Here is a 20897-nt window from a genome sequence, read left to right as displayed (position 1 = left end):
TTTAGAACTGGCTTATTTATACTGTTTTTATTGAAGAAATTATTCAGTGCGCACATGTTGTTGTCACTGGTTGAAAAATGGCACAGCACAAGATTTTAGCGCAGACTGGTCATTACAAATTAGAGGGAACATTGGTGACAGGGAATTCATAGAGACACCAACTATGGACGTCATAAGGACACCCGATTGCTTTGTTGCCTCCCAGGTGCCAGTGTTAAGGATGCCTCAGATCGGGTCCATGACATTCTAACGGTGGAGGGAGAGCAGCCAGAAGTCGTGGCACGTATTGGTACCAACAACAGGGAGGAGGTCCTGAAGAGAGAATATAGGGAGCTAGGTAGAAAGGACATCAAGGGTAGCGATCTCTGAACTGTGCCTGTGCCTCGCACCAGTAAGGGTAAAAAAGGATGCTCTGGCAGATGACTGTGTGGCCAAAGAATTAGTGCAGGGGGCACAGTTTCAGATTTCTGGATCATTGGGATCAGTTCTGACCTATATAAAAGGAACAGATTACACCTGAACCCAAGGGGGGCCAAGATCCTTGGGGGCAGGTTTGCTAGAGTTGTTGGGGAGGGTTTAAACTAATTTGGCAGAGGGGTGGGAACCGGAGTGATAGTGCTGAGGATGGGGCTGTTGGTTTACAAGCTGAAGCAGTGTATAGCGAGACTGCTAGCAAGGAGAGGCTGGCGATGGTGCAAAATTGCCATCAACAAGATGTAAAAGGAGAACAAAATCAAAAAGGTTGGTGAATACAAGACAGAAGATGTTATATTTGAACATTCACTGTGTACAGAATAAGGCAGATGAACTTGGAGCACAGTTACAGATTTGCACGTATGACATTGTGGGCCTCACTGAATCGTGGCTGAAAGATCGTAGCTGTGAGCTTAATATCTATGGATACACATTGTATCAAAAAGATAGGCAGGAAGGCAGGTAAGAAGGGGGTGGGTTGGCTCTGTTGGTAAAAAAAAATGAAATCAAGTCCTTAGAAAGGGGTGACATGATTGGAAGATGTAGAATCCTTGTGAATAGAATTAAAAAGGAGTTATTACAGGCCTCCAAACAGTAGCCAGGATGTGAGCTACAAGTTACAATGGGAGATAGAAAGGGCATGTAAAAAGGGCAATGTTACAGTAGTCATGGTGGGGTTCAATATGCAGGTAGATCGGCAAAACCAGGCTGGTGCTGGATCCCAAAAGAGGGAATTTAAAGAGTGCCTGTATGATGGTTTTTAAAGCAGCTTGTGGTGCACACACAAGGGGAAAGGCAATTCCACAGCATTAAGTAATGCAACGTGTGTACAGATTCTGAGAAAATAAAATTTCCTTTACATGAAAGGTTTAGATACTTTAACTTTAAAAACTTTTGTTTTATTTTCCTTTTATTTCCACAAATGCAAACCTGCTACTAATTTCTAAAATGTAAATATGTCAGATAATTCCACTGAGGTGGCATTATAACCTCTACATTGAATTATGCAGCTGTTAGCCATGCTTGTCTCTGGCTAGCAACAGATCTAGGGAGTGTTTTGTAAGCTTATTTTCAGAGTTACTTGGCTCAGGCAGTCAACTCAAATAGTGTTTACATATTTCCCAAAATACTAGGATACATGGAGATTTATGTGGAGAGTGCCTCAGATCCACTGCTTTGGAATAACAGTAGTGATATTCCAGAAAGTCAAGTAAGTGGATTACATTTCTGGAATGCTTTACAGAAAGAAATCCCATCTGAAACTCAGATAAAATCCGGATGCATTAAAAGGCCTTTTTTTTAAGTTATATTGCCATGAAAAGGTCAACAAGAATTACAGAATATATTCTTATAAGATCCATAATAAAGATAATCAAAAGTAATATGGTCATTAAAATTAAAATGGTACATTTTTTTCTTCTTGACATCTTAACACAACTTAAAATGTACGAAATTAGTTGTCCATCTATATTTGGATTAGGACTGATTTCAATTTAATTATCTTGAGATTCAGAGGAAATGCTGACTAGCCTGGGAGTTGCAATCGGCTTTCTTTAGTACTGGTCCAGAGCGTAACTAGTTATCACTCTCAGATCCATCACTTAATGAGAACTGGTCTCAAAGTTGCTGTTCGCTATAATTAAATCCCACTTAACATTGTAAGTGACCGCATATCATCTCACATAGATTATCGAGTAACAATATGAGTTGGGTGTTGTGTAATGAACCAGATTTGATTAGGGAGCTTAAGATAAAGGAACCCTTAAGAGACAATGAGCATAATAAAATGGAATTCTCCATGCAGCTTGAGGGGGAGAAGCTAAAGACAGATGTATCAGTATTACAGTGGAGTGAAGAGTATTACAGAGACATGAGAAAGGATTGGAAAGGGACAATAACAGGAAGATGCTGAACTGCAATGTCTGACGTTTCTGGGGCAATCCAGAAGGCACGGGATAGATACATCCTAAAGATAAGGCAGTATTCTAAAGGGACGACGAGGCAACTGTGGATGGCAAGGGAAATCAAAGACATTATAAAAGGAAAAGTGAGGGCATATAATATAGCAAAAATAGTGGGAAATTAGACGATTGGGAAGCATTTAAAACCCAACAGTAGGCAACTAAAAAAAATGAGGAGAGGAAAAAAATGAAATATGAAAGTAAGCTAATAATAGGAAAATTATATAAGAAGATACCAAAAGACTTTTTTTCAAATATATAAATAGTAAAAAAGAGACAAGAGGTTATCGGTCGGACCACTGGAAAATTACGCTGGAGAGGTAGTAATGAGGGACATGGAAACGGTGGATGAACTTAATAACTATTTTGTGTCAGTCTTCATTGTGAAATACACTAGCAGAATGCTAGAAATGCAAGAGTTTCTGGGGCAGAAGTGAGTGTTGTTTCTTTTACTAAGGAGAAGCTCCTTGGGAAGCTGAAAGGTCTGAAGGCAGATAAGTCATTTGGACTAGATGGACAACACTCCAGGGTTCTTAGGAGATTCTGGTGGCATAGGTAATGATCTTTCAAGAATCACTTGATACTGGAATAATTCTGGAGGACCAATGAAAAATTGCAAACATCCCTCTACCCTTTACAAATGAAGAGAGGCAGAAGAGAGGAAATTTTAGACCAGTTAGCTTGACATCAATGGTTGAGAAGATGTTGACGTCCATTATTAAGGATGAGGTTTCAGAGTACTTCAAGGCACATGATAAAATAGGCCAAAGTCAACATGGCTTCCTTTAGGAGAAATCTTGCCTGACAAATCTGTTGAATTTCTTTGAAGAAATAACAAGCAGGATAGACAAAGGAGAATCAATGGATGCTGTGTACTTGGATTTTCAGAAAGCCTTTGACAAGGTGCTTCACATGCTGAGCAAGATAGGAGCCCATGGTATTATAGGAAAGATATTAGCATGGATAGAAGATTGGCAGGACTGTCAAGAGGTAAAGAGTGGGAATAAAGGGGGCCTTTTCGGGTTGGTTGGCTGTCAGCGATTAATGGTGTTCTGCAGGGATCAGAGTTGAGACCGCTTCTTTTCACGTTACATTATTGATTTGTATAACAAAACTGAAGTCTTTGTGGCCAGGTTTGCAGATGATACAAAGGAAGCTGAAGGGGTTGTAGTGTTGAGGAATCAGGGAGACTGCAGTAGGACATGGACAGATTGGGAGAATGGGCAAAGAAGTGGCGGGTGGAATATGGTGTAGAGAAGTGCATTGTTAGGCACTTTGGTAGAAGGAATAAAGGCACAGACTGTTTTCTAAATGGGGAGAAAATTCAAAAAATAGAGGTGTTAAAGGGCTTGGAAGTCCTTATGCTAGATACCCTAAAGATCAACTGGCAGGTCGAATTGACAGTGAGGAAGGTAAGTGTACCGTTAGCATTCACTTCAAGAGGATTAGAATACATGAACAAGGATGTGATGCTGAAGCTTTATAAGGCATTAGTCAGACCACATTTGGAGTATAGTGAGCAGTTTTGGGCTCTTTATGTAAGAAAACATGCACTGGCATTGGAGAGAGTCTGGAGGAAATTCACAAGAATGATTCTGGGAATGAAAGATTGTCATATGAGTCACGTTTGATGGCTCTGGGCCTGTACTTGCTGGAATTTAGAAGTATGAGGGTGGATCTCATTGAATCCTTTGAATATTGAAAGGACTAGATAGGGTGAATGTGGAAAGGATGTTTCCTATAGTGAGTGAGTCTAGGACCAAGGGGCACAGCCTCAGAATAGAGGAACATCCTTTTAGAATAGAGAAGCAGAGGAATTTCTTAATGAATCAATGAACCTACGTTTCTTATTGCCAGAGAAGGCCACAGAGGCCAAACTATTAGGTATATTTAAAGTGTACTTTTATAGATTCTTAATTAGTTCGGGCATCAGAGGTTATGGGGAGAAGCCAGGAGAATGGCATTGAGAGGAATGGAATGGTGGATCAGATGTGATGGGCCAAATGGCCTATTCAGCTCCTATGTCTTACAGTCTTATGTTCTTATAAGTAACCCTGAACCCCCATTTTATGATCAGATGACACAAGACATAATCTCATCAAAGCAGGGGAGGAAGTGTCATTCATTCAATAAACTAAACTTGAAATGTAAAGCTATCATCAGTAATAGTGCTGGAGACATATTGGATTGTGATACAAGACTACAAGGTTTGTTAATCTCTCGTTGAGTAAAATATCAGAAAGATATTACTTGGTCTGGCCAGCTGTCGGACTCCAGATCCAAGTCAAAAACTTCAGATGCCGGAAATCCAAAATAAAAAACTGGAAATGCATTAGGAAGCATCTGTGGAAAGAGAAACTATTAACATTACAGATCTGGGACAACTCATTAAAACATCTGTGCACTTCTAACATTTTTTAAAATTTCATTAGAAGTATTGTCTACTGTTATCTCCCCTCTAAACTGATCCATCCAATCTGTCAGTTGTGCCAAACTGTATTGCAAATCCTCAGAATAGTTTTATTACTTAACAACAAGCTGAAAACGTGGCTGAGTATATCTTATGGGGCCATACAACATGCACCCGGGTACTTTGGCCCAGACAGTTCATGCCGGATGTACCCAAGAATAACATGCCAACTCAATTTAGCCAATTTCCATCCCATGGCCTACTGCCAATCATCAGTGTGATACAAGATGCCAACAGTGCTATCAAGCAGTCTGCATACCAATAAACTGTGCACTAATGTCAAAGATTGACGGATTTTTATGGAAACAGTACAAGACATAAAAAATTACTATAGCTGCTACAAGAATAAAGTAAAATATATTTTGCAAAAGAGCAATAGTGAGGTAGTGTTCATGGGTTCTGTTTAGAAATCAGAGGGTGGAGGCAAAGAAGTTGTTCCTAAAATGTTGACTGTGGATCTTCAGGCCCCGTGCCTCTGCTGTGATGATAGTAATGGTAGAATAGCAAGGACTTTTTAGGGATAGTCTGCATGACTTTATGCAGAGAAAATCTTGTCTCATTAGCTCATTTGAGGATTTTGAAGAAGTGATGAGGGGAGGATGAAGATGTTGTCCACACAGACTTTAGCAAAGTCTTTGGCAATATCGCAAATGGGAGGCTGTTCTGGAAAGTTAGAACATGTGGGGCCCAGGTGAAGCTGGCCCATCAGATACAAAATTGGCCTGGTGGTAGGAGGAAGAGGGTAGTAATAGAAACAAGAGAAAATCTGCAGATGCTGGAGATCCGAGCAACACACACAAAATACTGGAGGAACTCTGCAGACCAGGCAGCATCTATGGAAAAGAGTACAGTTAACGTTTCGGTGCAAGACCCTTCGGTAAGACTGGAGAAAAAGAGCTGAGGAGTAGATGTAAAAGGTGGGGGGAGGAGAGAGAGAAACACAAGGTGATAGGTGAAACCTGAAGGGGGAGGGATCATCCTGACCCTCTCGTCTTGTATTTCTCCGGGTTTCACTCCGTGATTTTGTGCCCACCATTTAATCTATTCTAAGATCAATCTAACCTTTCCATCCTACATAACTCTCCAATTTTGTATCATCTAAGTGCCTGTCTAAGAGTTTCTTAAATGGCCAATGTATCTGCCTCCAGTACTGCCCCAGGCAGGGTGTTCCACGCACCCACCACTTCCTGTGTGAAGAATCGACCTCAGGCAGATCTCTTATTCTTTCCTCCAATCACCTTAAAATTATGCACCCTAGTATTAGCCATTTCCGCCCTCTCGAGGTCTTTAAGGTGGGACTGTTTTGCCTTCACAGATTCTCCTGCGGGCAAGAAGGCAAGGTGCCTAGCTGTCATTCGCTTAGCCATTGATCCAAACCGAGCTGTGTGGGATACCCTTGGGTTTCACGCTGTGATACAGAATCAAAACGGGCCCTTCTTCACTACCCTGTCTACAGGTGTTGCTGCTTTTAGAAAACTGTACACGCACTCCCAAGTCTCCCTGTTCTAAACCACTCTTCAGGGCTCTATCATGTACCGTGCAGATCCTGCCTTGCTTTAACTGACCAAAATACACTTGGAGTTACATTCTGTTTACAACTGCTATTATTTAAAACCAAATAAAGCAGAGTACCAACCACCTGCCAGGTATTCCAGATGGAGACCAGAAGGTAGCCAAGTTCCACATTCTTACCCTAGAATTGACTGTACCTGATTAAAACAATCTTATTCTGAAAAGGTGCAAATAGTCACTGAAGGCAGAATTTTCATTTCTTTTTAAATTATTTAAAGGTGCAATGCAGAACAGGTCCTTCTGGCCCAACAAACCGCACCTCCCTGCAACTCACTTACTTACCGTTAGCCTAATCATAGGACAAGTTACAATGACCAACTAACTGGTACTTCTTTGCACTGTGGGAGGAAACGCAAATGGTCACGGGGGAAATATACAAACTCCTTACAGTCAGTGCTAGTATTAAACTCCGAACTCTGATGTCAACACTGGAATGGCACAGCACCACCAGGGCACCCCAGCTCATTTAGCCATACAGCATGGAACAGGGCATCTGGCTCAGTGAGCTGCCACCCAGTGGCCCACCTATTTAACCTGAGCCTCATCACAGGACATTTACAATGATCAATTAACCCACTAACCCCCATTTCTCTGGGCTGTGGGGAACCCACGTGCTCACGGAAAGAACATACAAATCTTCTTACAGAGGACGTCAGAAATGAACTCTGAACTCTGACACTGGGGCAAACTGCTATGATACCATTGCACCCCGTGTAGATCAACACATGTTATCCAGTAGTTTCAGGTCTTTACAGGGTTTGAAATTCCCGAGAGAACAAAAATGTCACAGACACGCAGCAGGATCGATTTTAAAGGTTGGACACACCTGTTTTAGTTTGCTTAATGTTGCCATCGCTCTCAGATGTGAATAACCTTGCTGAGCACATTCATCCTCTCGGCAACTACGTGCAACACAACTTAAATTTCACTCAACAGTGGAAAAATATTGCGGCACCCACTGCACAGTTTAAACATTGGAAGAGCCAAGAGCCTGCTCCACTGTTGCCTATATAAATGTTGAAAAATTGCAGTACATGTTAAAAATCTGTTGTTTTCGTTTTAAACACAAAACGTTCCTTGGTTTAATGTTTCATATAATTGCTAAAGGAATTTTGATAACTTCCTCTTGCAAGCTTAGCATGAGGCAACGTTTGCCAATGGTGGTTGACCTATATTCAGAACGGTTATGCTGATAGATTAATGTGAGAGGAAACAAACAAGGGAGCTGTGAGGTGAAGGTCAACGTTTTGCTGAGTGTGAAACTACAAAGAGAAGACAAGATAAACCCAACAGATCAGAAAGAGTCTGTGAAGAAGAAACACGAGTTAGTAATGCAGATGACAAAGTTATCTCTAATCCAATGTGGTCAACTCTAATCCACATTCCACAGTCTCACCTGTCCCTTTGCTTTCATTGTCTTTAACTGCTCTCATTATTCTGTTAACCGTTTATTATCAATGTATATTATTTACAACCTTTATCTCCTTACAGGCAGTCACAAAACAAAGAAACCCAACCGAACCCATTAAAAATGACCATCAAACACCCAATGTGTGTGGGGGGGGAAAAACCAAACTGTGCGAGCAATAAAAGTTTACAAATAATACTTTTGCGAACTTCGGCTCTGAGCAAGTCCACTGACATGAAGGCAGCTGATCCTGGAACCCATTAGTTGCAAACCACAACTCCAGTTCAGCGCTGAGATGAGTACGTCTAAAGGAGTCTCCAGCTAAACACCGGCCTGTCCCACTCCTTTGGCCCCGACACCCTGACCTTTTCAATCTGGCCCAGCGCTTATTTTGGCCAAATCTCAAGTCAATTCTGACTCTCAGATCCAGTCCCTGCCACTTCATTATGCTCTTGGGTTCAGACCCCACGGGCTCAATTTGGCACCGCACTCAAATCGACCGGACGGTGGGTTGTTCCTCACTCTCGGGCCTGAGCTCTGCTGCTTTGAATCGCCTCCAAGTCTACTCCATCAGTGGCCAGACATTGGCTCATACCCCACTCTCAGGCCTGGGCCCCACAACCTTAACTTGGCTCGTACCCACCGTGCCGTAACCATCCTGCACCTTCGAGACTTCAGTTTGCACCTCAAAAGTGCGAGGTCCTACAAGCAGTTTGAAAGCTCAGCCCTGAGGGGGAAGTTACAGTGTATTGATTGCAGTGATCACTTCCCAGAAAAAAAATGTGATTAATAAAGTAATTAATAGTTTTGTTTGCTGCTAGCAAGTCGTCACTCTACTCCACTTGGAAGCAAAGTAAACAAATGACATTCAGAACTGACATTCGCAAAAGTGAGTCGACAGCCACGTTGCCAATCACAGCCGATCCAGGAGGCCGTTAGTTGCAGGCCACAGCCTCAGCTTTGAGTCAACCTCGCAAGCAGCAAACAGCCCCATCAACTTTGTTATAACCAATACTATCCCTGAATCACCCTATCTGAGATACTCATTTTGTCCTTTCCATCCCTTAGCCACCCTAAATGCAATTTAAAAATCACTCACTTTCTTAGTCCTGATGATGGGTCATTGCCCAAAATGTTGACTGTTTCTTTCCACAAATGCTGCCCAAACTTCAGTGCGTCTAGAAATGTTTCTGTTTTTATTTCAGGTTTCTAATATCAGCAGACTATTTCCTTTACACTCATGTTGCTTTCAAAGCTGTTTTCCTGTGGGCATTCTAGAATTTCCTATATGAAAACAGCTTAATGATTTGATTTTATGACAATATTCCCTGGCCTGCAACATTTACTTTTGTTTTCTCAGCTGTCATCTCTTGGTTTAGTACAGATGCAAACAATAACAAAATGTTTGAAATTATGCTTAATTTCCATACCATATCCCTAATTCTGTCCTTTCTAGGTAACTCTTCCTGAAACCTGTTTGGTAGTGGCTTCATTCATTTATTAAGACATTTTAAGATCACTACTCTTGCAGAATTTGTAAATTTTAACATGAATGCTTCAATTTTTCAATCAGATTCAAGCTCATTCTTCTAAATACTAGTGGAATAACTAGTGTAATAATTTGAGAAGTTCAAGGTGACAGATATATCAAGTTTGAAGTTTGTGCAGGTTTGTGGGTCATGGCAGGATTTTGAAAGTCTACAAATTTATTAAGGAACACACACAAAATGCTGGTGGAATGCAGCAGGCCAGGCAGCATCTATAGGGAGAAGTGCTGTTGACGTTTCGGGCTGAGACCCTTCGTCAGGACTAACTGAAACGAAAGATAGTAAGAGATTTGAAAGTAGGAGGGGGAGGGGAAAATGCAAAATGATAGGAGACCAGAGGGGGTGGGGTGAAGCTGAGAGTCGGGAAGGTGATTGGCAAAAGGGATACAGAGCTGGAGAAGGGAAAGGATCATGGGACTGGAGGCCTAGGGAGAAAGAAAGGGGGAGGGGAGCACCAGAGGGAGATGGAGAACAGGCAGAGTGATGGACAGAAAGAGAGAAAAAAAAGGAGGGGGGAAAAAGCTAAATATATCAGGGATGGGGTAAGAAGGGGAGGAAGGGCATTAACAGAAGTTAGAGAAGTCAATGTTCATGCCATCAGGTTGGAGGCTACCCAGCCGGTATATAAGGTGTTGTTCCTCCAACCTGAGTGTGGCTTCATCTTGACAGTAGAGGAGGCCATGGATAGACATATCAGAATGGGAATGGGACGTGGAATTAAAATGTGTGGCCACTGGGAGATCCTGCTTTCTCCAGGTGAGGTGACACTTCACCTGTGAGTCGGCTGGTGTGGTATACTGTGTCTGGTGCTACCGGTGTGGCCTTTTATATATTGGTGAGACCAGACGCAGACTGGGAGACCGTTTCACTGAACACCTACGCTCTGTCCGCCAGAGAAAGCAGGATCTCCCAGAAACAAAGTTTCTATGCATAAATTACAGACAAACAGCATGTTCTTTCCTCAACACGTTGCAAGAAACTTGCCTTAATCCCATATCATCACAGAAAAATACCAAAAGGTCAGGTCAGTTCCAAATTATTAGGTTCCCAGAAACATCTTGCGAGGATTTTTGATGGTTTTCACATTAGATGCCAACAATGTTAAAATTAAATGTGTTGAGCATTGCATTTGAAAGACCTCATCTGGTCACAGGTTCTGCTCTCATTCCAAAAAATTTTGTGAAACTCTATCCAACACCAACATGACGAAGTTTTTGAGGTTTCTAGGCACACATTTGCTTTTTGCTCTTTTTTTTTAATGAGAAAAGGATCTGAAATTACAGTGCCAAAATTTCCTGTGTTTTACTTTTTCCTCATCTGTTAAGTAGTCTTAGCTCTATGAAGCTGCCCCTTTGCCATATTACTTTCATTTCCTTTTCTTCCACTGCACTACCTTTTTTCAGATCCATGCTGATTTTTCACTATTCCCTCTATCTTTCCCCTCTCTGAGGAAGAGCATTCTGCCCTCAATAAAGACCACCTTTGTCCCCCTTTGCCCGCACCTCAGAGAGTTCTGCACCCGCCACGACATTGAGCTCGTCTTCCATGGCCTCCATCTCCAAGCCCACTTGACAAGGATTCCACATCCTGCACAAATGACCCCTTCTCCCATCTCCTCCTCTGCTTGGTCGCCCTATTCGATCTCTAATTGCCGACGAGACATTAACCGTCTCAAATACTGGACTTAAGGTGTTATACTTAAATGCACGCAGCATAAGGAATAAGGTGGATGATCTTGTTGTACAGCTACAGATTGGCAGGTATGATATTGTGGCCATCACTGAGATGTGACTAAAGGATGCATGTCTCTGGGAGCTGAACGTCCAAGGATACACAGTGTATTGGAAAGATAGGCAGGTAGGCAGAGGGGGTGGCATGGCTTTATTGTTAAGAAATGATATTAAATCATTAGAAAGAGGTGACATAGGATCGGAAGGAGCAGAATCTTTATGGGTTGAGCTAAGAAATCGCAGGGGTAAAAGGACCCTGATGGCAGTTATATACAGGCCTCCTAACAGCTGCAGTGATGTGGACTACAAATTACAACAGGAAATAGAAAAGGCTTGCCAGAAGGGCAGTGTTCTGATAATTGTGGGAGATTTTAACATGCGAGTGGATTGGGAAAATCAGGTCAACACTGGATCTCAAGAGAGAGAATTTGTAGAATGTCTACGAGATGGCTTTTTAGAACAGCTTGTTGTTGAACCCACTAGGGGATTGGCTGTACTGGATTGGGTATTGTGTAATGAACCAGAGGTGATTAGAGAGATTGAGGTGAAGGAACCCTTAGGAGGCAGTGATCATAACATGATTGAGTTCACTGTGAACTTTGAGAAAGAGAAGCTGAAATCCGATGTGTCGGTATTTCAGTGGAGTAAAGGAGATTACAGTGGCATGAGAGAGGAACTGGCCAAGGTTGACTGGAAAGGGACACTAGGAGGAAGGACGGCAAAGCAGCAGTGGCTGGAGTTTCTGCGAGAAGTGAGGAAGGCGCAAGACTGATAAATTCCAAAGAAGAAGAAATTTTTGAATGGAAAAAGAATGCAACCGTAGCTGACAAGAAAAGTCAAAGCCAAAGTAAAAGCAAAGGAGACGGCATACAAGGAAGCAAAAATTAGTGGGAAGTCAGAGGATTGGGAAGTTTTTAAAAGCTTACAAAAGGAAACTAAGAAGGACATTAAGAGGGAAAAGATGAACTATGAAAGGAAGCTAGCAAATAATATCAAAGAGGATACTAAAAGGTTTTTCAAGTATATAAAGAGTAAAAGACAGGTGAGAGTAGATATAGGACCAATAGAAAATGATGCTGGAGAAATTGTAATGGTAGATAAGGAGATGGCGGAGGAACTGAACGAGTATTTTGCATCAGTCTTCACTGAGGAAGACATCAGCAGTATACTGGACACTCAAGGGTGTCAGGGAAGAGAAGTGTGCACAGTCACAATTACGACAGAGAAAGTACTCAGGAAGCTGAATAGTCTAAGGGTAGGTAAATCTCCTGGACCAGATGGAATGCACCCTCGTGTTCTGAAGGAAGTAGCTGTGGAGATTGCGGAGGCATTAGCAATGATCTTTCAAAAGTCAATAGATTCTGTCGTGATTCTGGAGGACTGGAAGATTGCAAATGTCACTCCACTATTTAAGAAGGGGGCAAGGAATCAAAAAGGAAATTATAGACCTGTTAGCTTGACATCAGTGGTTGGGAAGTTGTTGGAGTCGATTGTCAAGGATGAGGTTACGGAGTACCTGGAGGCATATGACAAGATAGGCCAAATTCAGCATGGTTTCCTTAAAGGAAAATCCTGCCTGACAAACTTATTGCAATTTTTTTGAGGAAATTACAAGTAGGCTGGATAAGGGAGATGCAGTGGATGTTGTGTATTTGGATTTTCAGAAGGCCTTTGACAAGGTGCCGCACACGAGGCTGCTAAACAAGAGCCCATGGAACTACAGGAAAGTTACATACGTGGATAGAGCATTGGCTGATTGGCAGGAAACAGAGAGTGGGAATAAAGGGATCCCATTCTGGTTGGCTGCAGGTTACCAATGGTGTTTCACAGGGGTCCGTGTTGGGGCCGCCTCATTTTTACGTTGTCTATCAACGATTTGGATTATGGAATAGATTGCTTTGTGGCTAAGTTTGCTGATGATACAAAGATAGGTGGAGGGGCCGGTAGTGCTGAGGAAACAGAGAGTCTGCAGAGAGACTTGGATAGATTGGGAGAATGGGCAAAGAAGTGGCAAATGAAATACAATGTTGGAAAGTGTATGGTCATGCACCGATAGAAGAAATAAATGAGCAGACTGTTATTTAAGTGGGGGAGAGAACTCAAAGTTCTGAGATGCAACAGGACTTGGGAGTCCTCGTGCAGGATACCCTTAAGGTTAACCTCCAGGTTGAGTTGGTGGTGAAGAAGGCGAATGCAATGTTGGTATTCATTTCTAGAGGAATAGAGTATAGGAGCAGGGATGTGATGTTGAGGCTCTATAAGGCACTGGTAAGACCTCACTTGGAGTACTGTGTGCAGTTATGGGCTCCTTATTTAAGAAAGGATGTGCTGATGTTGGAGAGGGTTCAGAGAAGATTCACTAGAATGATTCTGGGAATGGGAAGGTTAACATATGAGGAATGTTTGACCACTCTTGGACTGTACTCCTTGGAGTTTAGAACAATGAGGGGGGACCTCATAGAAACATTTCAAATGTTGAAAGGCATGGACAGGGTGGATGTGGCAAAGTTATTTCCCTTGGTGGGGGAGTCTAGTACGAGAGGGCATGACTTAAGGATTGCAGGCCACCCATTCAGAACAGAGATGCGAAGAAATTTTTTTAGCCAGAGGGTGGTGAATCTGTGGAATTTGTTGCCACGGGTGGCAGTGGAGGCCGGGTCATTGGGTGTATTTAAGGCAGAGATTGATAGGTACCTCAGTAGCCAGGGCATCAAAAGTTATGGTGAGAAGGTGGGGGAGTGGGACTAAATGGGAGAATGGATCAACTCATGATAAAATTGCGGAGCAGACTCGATGGGCCGAATAGCCGACTTCTGCTCCTTTGTCTTATGGTCTCAATTTCAACATTTCTGTCTCATCCTCCAACCTGACCCCTTCCAAATGCATGGCCTTTCAATCTCTCCGCACCTGTCCCAAACTTACCAACAAACCTGCAGGCAAAGGGGGTGCTGTTGATGTGTGGCACACTGACTGCTACCTTGCTGAGGCCAGGCGACAACTCTCAGACACCTCCTCGTTACCTACCCCTCGAGGAGGACCCCCGCTCCATATCATCAGAAAACTGTCTCTGACACTATCACTCACCTGACGATCTCATCTTCTCCATGGATGTTCAGTCCCTATACACTTCTATCTCCCATCAGGAAGGCCTCAAATCCCTCTGCTTCTTTCTTGACAGAAGAATCAATCAATCCCCGACCGTCACCACCCTCCTCCATTTGGCAGAACTGGTTCTCACCCCAAGGAATTTTTCCTTTGCCTCCTCCCACTTTCTCTGAACTGGAGGGGTAGCCATGGCCACTCGCATGGGCCTAACCTATGCCTGCCTCTTCGTCAGCTATGTAGAACGATCTATGTTCGAGGCCTTCCCCAACTCTTCCTCCGCTACATTGCTGACTGCATTGGTGCTGCTTCATGCACCGATGCTGAGTTCGTCAATTTAATCAATTTTGCCTCTACCTTCCACCCTGCCCTTAAATTCACTTGGGCTATCTCTAACACCTCCCTCCCCTTTCTTGATCTATCTGTCTCCATTTCTAAAGACAAGCTGTGAACTGACATCTTTTATAAACCTACGGATTCCAATAGTTATCTTGACTAACCTCTTCCCACCCTATCTTCTGTAAAAAAAAAAGCTATTTTCTTTTCTCAGTTTCTTCACCTCCACTGCATCTGTTCTCAGCATGTGGCTTTCCATTCCAGGAAATCAGAAATGTCCTCCTTTAAAGAACAGGGGAAAGATCGAGGGCTTCCATTTAATATTGATGCTGCCCTCACCCACATCTCCCGTACATCCACGCTCACACCATTTTCCCACCAATGTAATAATGATAGAGTCACTCTTGTCCTTACCTACCACCCCATCAGCTGCTACATCCAACGCATTACCATCCGCAACTTCTGCCATCTCCAAAGGGACCCTACCACTAAATGTAGCTCTGCCTCCTCTTCCCTCCACTTTCCACAGGGAGCGCACCCTCCCTATTAATCTCCCCCCAGGCACACATCCCTGCAAGCAGCCTGAATGTTACACCTGCCCATACACCTCCTCCCTCAACTCCATTCAGTGCCCCAAACAGTTGTTGCAGGTGAGGCAACACTTCACCTGCGAATCTGCTGGGGTCGTCTATTGTGTCCGGTGCTCCTGATGCGGCCCCTCTACAACGGGGGACCGCTTCGTCGAGCACCTCAGTGCCATCCGTCACAAGCAGGACTTCCCGGTGGCCAAACCTTCTAACTCTGACTCCCATTGCCATTCCGACATGCAGATCCATGGTCTCCTCTTCTGCCAAGATGGGGCCAGAGCAACACTTGATATTCCCTCTGGGTACCATTCAGTACCAATATCGATTTCTCCTTCCAGTGAACAAAATACCTCCCCCCCCCACTACCTCTATTTCCCCACTTTGACCCTTCACTTCTTCTCACCTATTTGCTGTTGTGAGTCTGACACTTCATGACCTCATGGGGTCCATAGGGTTTTCACGGCAAGATACAGAAGTAGATTGCCAGGCCTTTCTTCCACACAGATACTGCTGCTGCCCAGGTTGGGACCCGGCTGGGCTTGAACTCAGGACCACCAACCTTGAAGTCCAGTACTGATGCCATTACACCAACAGCTGGGTTGCTTCCCCCTAGATCCCTTCCTCCTTTCCTTTCCCCTCCTGTCCACTCTCCTCTCCTATCAGATTCTTTCTATCCCAACCCCTTATCTTTCCCACCTACCTGGCTTCACCTTCCAGCTAACCTCTTTCCCCTCCCCCTCACCTTTTAATTCAGGCATCTCCCTCCCTCCCCACTTCCCTCTCGGTCCTGATGATGGGTCTCAGCACGAAATGGCGACTGCTTACTCCTTTCCATAGATGCTGCCTGACCGGCTGAGTTCCTCCTGCATTTTGTGTGTGTAACTTCCTGTTTTCAGTGGGGTGCTTTTCAGCTTCAACATACTCAATGTTGAAAAGGTTCCCCTTCTCTAATCACCTAAAACCAGAAATGGCTTTATTTCAGTATTAACACAAGGCTCCTCTATTCATTGCAAGCCTGGATAACTAAATTATTTTGCCAGTGTGCAAATTTCTTGAAACCTCCAGTCTAAAATGGCCCATGTGGAAATATTTAACGGCACTTCTCTAAAACGCTTTTATATCCTGTGGTGATGAAGAAGCCCCTCAAAATATCTCAAGCCACTGGTGCAAACCCTCATCATCTTCTCAAACACCTCTCAGCCCCTGGACTGATTTCCAGGCCATAAGAATAGATCAACATTTGTAAGTCTGAATCAAAGGAGTGCTGTATTAGGGAGCCTCCTCGAAAGAAAGGCAAGAATCGTCATCCTTCTCGGATATAGTGGGACATGCTCAAGGTAAATACTGCTGGAACAGAGGGATATGTATGGAATGGATAAAGTAAATGGGAATTGGGCTGAAAGGAAATCAAGTAAACCACACTGATTATAACCATTAAATCATATCAACCCAGAGCATTGTAAATTATCCATTCAGTATCCATTTCTCTGCTCCAATAGAAAGCTAGACTGGTCTGTTTATCTCCCTGGGAATTTCCGTCATTCAATTAAATATCAGGTCACTGATCCACAATCCAACTCCACATATGAGCCTTTCCTCCACACCTCTTAATGGATTAACAAAGATCTATTAAAGTCGCAAAGTTGACTTAGCATCAAATGTTCTCAGGTTCCATTCCCTAACTACATTCCTGAAAAAAAATAGCCCTTGCTTCTATACCAAGCCCCAAATTCCAGGTTCTCTGGCCAGTAGAATTGAACAATTTCTACCCAGCTCTCCAGATTTTCACTATAGCATTTAATGAAGCTATCAGCAAATGCAGTAAATGTCTGAGGTGTGAAGCAAAGTTAACAGTGTGAACCCCATGCACTCCTGTTGTAGACTCAACTTTTTGCTTGCTTATTCCGTCATTACCCAGATTTTACTTACATCTTATTTCCCTTCTCTCACAGAAACACACTTGCCTTCCACAGTAGCATTGAGATATCCTTCTTCCTCCCAAAAGTAGTTACTGTCACCCATAATGTTTCCACAGTGATGATTATGATTTTGAGGGTTTTGGTACCTGGTTTATGGTCTAGCCAACCACAGGAGTGTACATTGACAATGATTACTTCCTCAAACTGCAACCTTCAAGACGGTATTAAAGTTGACTAGGCACAGGGAAACAACTGTTTTGATTAACCACACTTAAACAATGTCCTTTAAATATTAAAGCTCTAATTATTGACTATTGTTGTCAAATAATGCATCAAACCTATATCTTCAGCACAAGGTAACTTTGCACTGATTTCCACTACCCTGGCGCGGCCTTACGACACGATTACGTAAAGCGTCATAAAACAAAGCAAGCCTAAACGAATACTAAAACATTTTAAAAAGTCCATCCATATGGTGAAAATTTCAACAATATTAATTTGATACTCCGAGTTAATTGGAAACCTTAGGCTAACACAAAAGAGTATCAGCAAAGTGAAAGGTTTCATGGAATGGTGTAAGGAATCACCAGCAGCATCACATAGTGGATGATTGAGTGGAAACCAATTCAGTAACAAACGTTAAAAGCAAACTACTGGCGTGGCATCCAGACGGAACCGTTTTGAGTACAATGACACAGGTCGCCTCGAGATGTCCTTCACCAAACTCGGCTTCTGCGAATGAGTTTCATTAAAGAATGCGCCAAAACTGACGGGACTTCGCCTTGCATGTGTTCACACTGTTTAAGTTCAGGTCGGCCAGAGGTCGAACCAAACAACAGCGCGAATATGAACTGGGAATCGAATATCGTTTTTAGTTAAAATCAATCCCGCCACAAAACAGAAACAAATCCTACGTGTTTAGTTAGATTCTTTCCTTCAGGGAAGTTCTCTTATTCAAAAAAGATATTTTATGTTTAACTATATTCTCTCGATGTTCTGAACTCTATGGTTAGATTTTCAGCTGAAATTCAAGATAAAAGAGCATTTTCCGAGTTGTCTCGGCAACCAGACTTTTTAGGCTGCGGGCGGATGATTTCGAAGAACCTGCAGAGAGTTGTAAAACGAGCAAAATACCCCGAGCCCCATAAACTTTCAGCAGTAAAATGTTAATCGGGAGCATCTGCATCGAAAGCTACTTTATTGAACCTGCACCGAAAATCGTCAGAAAAGCGACCCGAGCTTTCCCTCTGTATTAAATGCCCTCTGTTAGCCCTGAGGTGATTTTATTTTTACCGCTATGAAGGTTCGACGAATGCAATAAACTTAATGGAGAAGACGTTGCTCGCTAACGCGTTCGATTGCACACTACCAAGCCCACCGCTGCAGTAGACTAGGAAACACATACATACACTCAGGGGTGAAAAGATTGACCCGTTGGACTAGAACAGACCAGGCACTGAAAGCGCGTTCTAAAGCGAGAATGGTTGCGCTGGTCAGAAGGAGTCCCCCCACTCTCTCCGAGTTTCTATAAGCTTACTTGTTGATCCCCCATTCCAAATAGCTGTGGATGCAAAGCCCCATTCTCGAGTCCATTAACTGCCCGCTGTAGTTGGCCTGGATGGTGTAGTCTTGCCCCGGTACCAGCGTGTCATTCAGTTCAATCACCAAGTACTGGTTTTGAACTTCTAGCCAGATGTCCAGGATGGTGAGAGAGGAGCGCAACCCGGAGCGGTCAGCGCTGACAGCCACCCAGCTGTAGTTGAGCTGCAGGCTGTGAAGCAAGATGATCTCGGTCTCCTCCTTGCAGGTCACTGTCAGGTTCACCTGGCCGAGGAAGCTCTCGAGTTGCTGCTGCCCGGGAAGCAGACGAGGCCACAGCTCCAACTGGTAATGCCTGGGAACGAGAGCGCTCGGTAGGCGTGAGTTGTTCCACGGACCCTGGCGGCCAGAGAAAGGCGGCCAGTCGGTGCTGGGCAGATCCCAGGTCGCCGAGACGATCTGAGTTTTGTCAGCCCTCAGTTTGCCATAGAGTATGGCTAACACCGTCGATACCAGCAGTAACCCCACGATGACGAGGCCGAAGAACACCACCACCTTCCGGCTGAGATAGAATCCGGAGTTGGCATTCGATGTCATATTTGGTGTCGGGTCCTTCTGGGACATCTTCAGCTCGGCTGGGGTTATCTTTACGTGTTGTCGAACTGCTCACGTTTCCCGTCTGAGAGCGCGAGGTTGAACCTGATCCCGCTCGGACCAAAATCCATCTGACTGACAACTTGCAATTTGAAGTTTTGGTGGGTTTGCGGCGCGCATCGATCGTCCAGTAATATCCCTCCTTACCAATGACAGCAGAGAGCGTAGTGTTTCCCGGTACTTTGGGAGTGTGCCTGGTTCACTTTGAATATGCAGCTGTTGTTTGTTTCTGGGGAGATTCGCACGCAGTCCAGCGTAGGGAAAGCGAATGAAAGAGCACATATGCCCTGTTAGGATTAGTATATCTCGTAAAACACGAAATAGTTGTTGCAGGTTCTGGAATTTAAAGTTTTAATAAAGTATCCGTGCACATTTAAAACAAACAGAAATCTTGTCATACACTGTGCTGGCTCTCGTTCCCTTGAGCTGACACTAACAGACAGGCAGCCTGGTGTGTTAGGAAGAGCCACCTGCACATTGAATAATCTTAGTGAAGGCAACTTCTTTCAGGATCGACGAATAAATTGATTTGACCAGGATTGCTGAATTCTGAAAAATTGTAATTCCAAGTGCAGTATCCGATGTGAATTTGTTACGACTGCGCTGGAGTTCAGGGCTCATGCCTCGGAGAAATTCTGGGACCGTCTTCTGGACATTGGAGAAACTGTCAGACATATCACCCGAAATTGCAGATTAATTAATTTCAACCCGAACAGCTGCTTTGTATGTTGTTCATCTCTCGGAATACTCTCAGTTGGAAACGAAGTTATGGGGACGCAATTGTTTATTAACTTGCCGTTTGCATGTTCACCCTCGCGCCTAATGGACATGCTGAAAACAGCCCGCTGTTTGGGTGTAAACTCCCCACCTACACAGGCAAGCAAAGAATGGAGAGCGGGAACGAAATGCAGTTGACATCATCTGGGTGCAAAATCTGCTCTAAATAGGCGTTGGATTTGTACACGCCGATTAATGGCAGATGCCACAAAATTCAGGACATAAATCTGCGCGCGTAAAAACTTGTAACCACTTGTACAACATCCTTCATCACGTCAGTAGATAGATAGATAGATAGATAGATAGATAGATAGATAGATACTTTATTCATCCCCATGGGGAAATTTAACATTTTTTCCAATGTCCCATACACTTATTGTGTCCAAAACTAATTACATACAATACTTAACTCAGTAAAAATATGATATGCATCTAAAATCACCCTCTCAAAAAGCATTAATAATAGCTTTTTAAAAGTTCTTAAGTAGTTTACTTAAATAAAATTGAGTCCTAACCCCGGCACTTTAACATATCTTACTCCTGGCGGTTGAATTGTAAAGCCGTAGCACGTGCAGCGTTTTATAGTCACGATAATTCTCCCTCTCTCTCCCCCCTCGCCCTCTCTCTCCCCCCCTCCCCTCCCCTCCTCTCCCCTCCTCTCTCTGTCTCTGTCCCTCCAAAGCTGCTGCCCAATTTTCTGATTATTTTCAATCCTAAATCGTAGTTTCCAGTACATGCAATGGTTTCAAAGTTTCAAGATTGAATATTTGAAGATTGAATCATCCCGAAGATGAAGAACTACAATTCCAAAAGGTGGATGA

At 43.5% G+C, this 20897-nt stretch overlaps 1 protein-coding gene across 2 annotated transcripts in view; it reads right to left on the bottom strand.

Annotated features, from left to right (window-relative positions):
- Window positions 1-19560, bottom strand: part of LOC140740049 (aminopeptidase Q-like) — a 140730-nt gene extending 121170 nt beyond the window's left edge. Inside the window, exon 1 of one of the 2 annotated variants that reach the window (XM_073068889.1) lies at window positions 18644-19560. In XM_073068889.1, the coding sequence (XP_072924990.1) occupies window positions 18644-19269 (626 nt within the window). In that variant the 5' untranslated portion in view covers window positions 19270-19560. The remainder of the gene's footprint in view (window positions 1-18643) is intronic. The other variant, XM_073068880.1, reaches the window with a different exon arrangement.
- Window positions 19561-20897: the final 1337 nt, after the last annotated feature.

Source organism: Hemitrygon akajei, chromosome 2 (assembly GCF_048418815.1).
Source record: "Hemitrygon akajei chromosome 2, sHemAka1.3, whole genome shotgun sequence".
Lineage (NCBI taxonomy): Eukaryota > Metazoa > Chordata > Chondrichthyes > Myliobatiformes > Dasyatidae > Hemitrygon > Hemitrygon akajei.
This window is presented reverse-complemented; position numbering and strand designations above follow the sequence as displayed.